The sequence below is a fragment of the Sphaeroforma arctica genome (assembly GCF_001186125.1).
Source record: "Sphaeroforma arctica JP610 unplaced genomic scaffold supercont1.1290, whole genome shotgun sequence".
Taxonomy (NCBI): Eukaryota; class Ichthyosporea; order Ichthyophonida; genus Sphaeroforma; species Sphaeroforma arctica.
Genome location: NW_014039268.1, coordinates 1 through 1,837, shown reverse-complemented (window position 1 = coordinate 1,837; position 1,837 = coordinate 1). Strand labels below are relative to the sequence as shown.

Below are 1,837 nucleotides of genomic sequence, written 5' to 3'. Positions count from 1 at the left end.
ATGTATGTATGTTGCTATGTACATATATATATATATATATATATATATCGTTTTGATAAGCTCGTTAGATGTTTAGCTTTTTCAGTTTGTATCCTCAATCACAACGCATATGTTATACAATCATCCTTCAGGCTGCATAAGCACTAATCACTACCATATTCATTAACTGTGCGTGCTGTAGGTAAACGTAATATCAATACAGAAGGCCCCAACACCGACGCCGATACCAGAACATTAACAGACACACAAGCACACGTGAACAAGCGCAGGAAATTAGAGAACGGGCACACAGCCACAGACACCAACGTAGTTGTGGTCAGTCCCACACCCACGAACTCAGCCATTGGCAGTGCCAATGCCTCGCCCGCTGGAGATAGGGACGATGGCGCTGAAACGACAGGTGAGAAAATAACGTCCGCTGGTGAGGTAGCGGCGTCTGCGGGGAGTAAGTGGGAGGACGATGAGTCCGATGGGGATACGACGAAAAGCACAGCAGTTACTCAGGTGGCCGCGAGTGCTGTGGAGGTAGGTAAGACCGGGGAGGTTGCGGTCACGGTTGTCATGGAAACGACCGAGACCACCGAGGCGGCGGAGGTGCCGTCACGGCCGAAATGGGCCGACAGCGGCGACGAGGACAATGGCGGAAACCCAGAAACGGTAATTGCGAGCAAGCGGTTATTGTGTTTTAAGGTTTTGGGGTTGTTGGGTTTTGCTAAATGTGGGGGGTTGTGGGTGTACTATTGCTTGGCGTGTCTGGTTGCGTTGAGCGTGTTCTTTGTATGATGCATGCATAGCTTGAGTGCGAGGGGTCGTGACTGTGGTGTGTGGTGGTGCAGACTATCTGGGCGATATAAGTGTGGGAATAGCTGTCTGTCTCAGTGCAACTGACAGGTACTTTTAGGATGTGAATACATTGGTTTGCATACATAGTCTACTGTGGGATTGTCCCCACGCATCTCCATACTCGCAGTGCCATGACAATACAATTGATATATGTATATATATATATATGTGTGTGTGTGTGTGTGTGTGTGTATGTATGTATGTATGTGTATACATATATATATATATATATGTACTCACGTTTATCCATATTACCTTGTATCGGTGCTTTACTATCATATGTGATTTCAGCAGATCTCAGATTTTAAAATGGCGGGAGAACCAGCCAATCAAATGGAAGAATCGTCGCGTAGCAAATGGGAAGACGACACCGACATTCCGGGTATGTTACCAAAATAGAGTACGGCCAAATATGGTATTCTACCCATTTTAGTAATTCTCTGCAGTGTATCATGATACTATATATGAAACCCCACCCACTTTCCTACGCCAGGTGTTGTGTCGAAAATGTTACCGTACATACAATCCCACCCGCATTGGCGCGTGTCAGATTACTGATTACTGTGAGTTGCTTTCTATGTGGTTGTATTGCTTATGGACATCTCCGCATGTCTCGCTAATGACGTCCTATCTATCACTGACAAGCACCACCCTCGTATAATATCATGTCTCTAGCATCCACCGCGTGTGTGTCACAACCACATCGCATGCTTACCTACACGCAAGCACGCACGCCTGAAAGTGTTTATGTATGCAAACAAACAACCCCCTTAAGGGGCATGAAGCTGACGATTTGCCGATACTGTGCTGTGCTCACATGTAGTGTTGTGGCATTGTGAATGGGCTGTAAAGGTGAGATTGTGTGTTTGTTAATTCTCGTTATGCAACCTTTTGCTAAACTTTTGCTCAACTTCCGCTGGCCTCGATGAAGTGTTCGGTGCAGGAATCTAGTGGTTGGACCTTCTGGTGATATATATTTATGTATCTATTCATT

At 45.8% G+C, this 1,837-nt stretch overlaps 1 protein-coding gene across 1 annotated transcript; it reads left to right on the top strand.

Moving 5' to 3' along the window:
* Positions 1–1,225, top strand: SARC_10544 (hypothetical protein; the record flags this gene model as incomplete). Its single annotated transcript, XM_014295408.1, has 3 exons — positions 1–10; positions 182–657; positions 1,138–1,225. Coding segments are annotated over 3 exons (574 nt in total), but the record flags the coding sequence as incomplete, so codon positions are not given.
* Between the last annotated feature and the right edge of the window lie 612 nt (positions 1,226–1,837).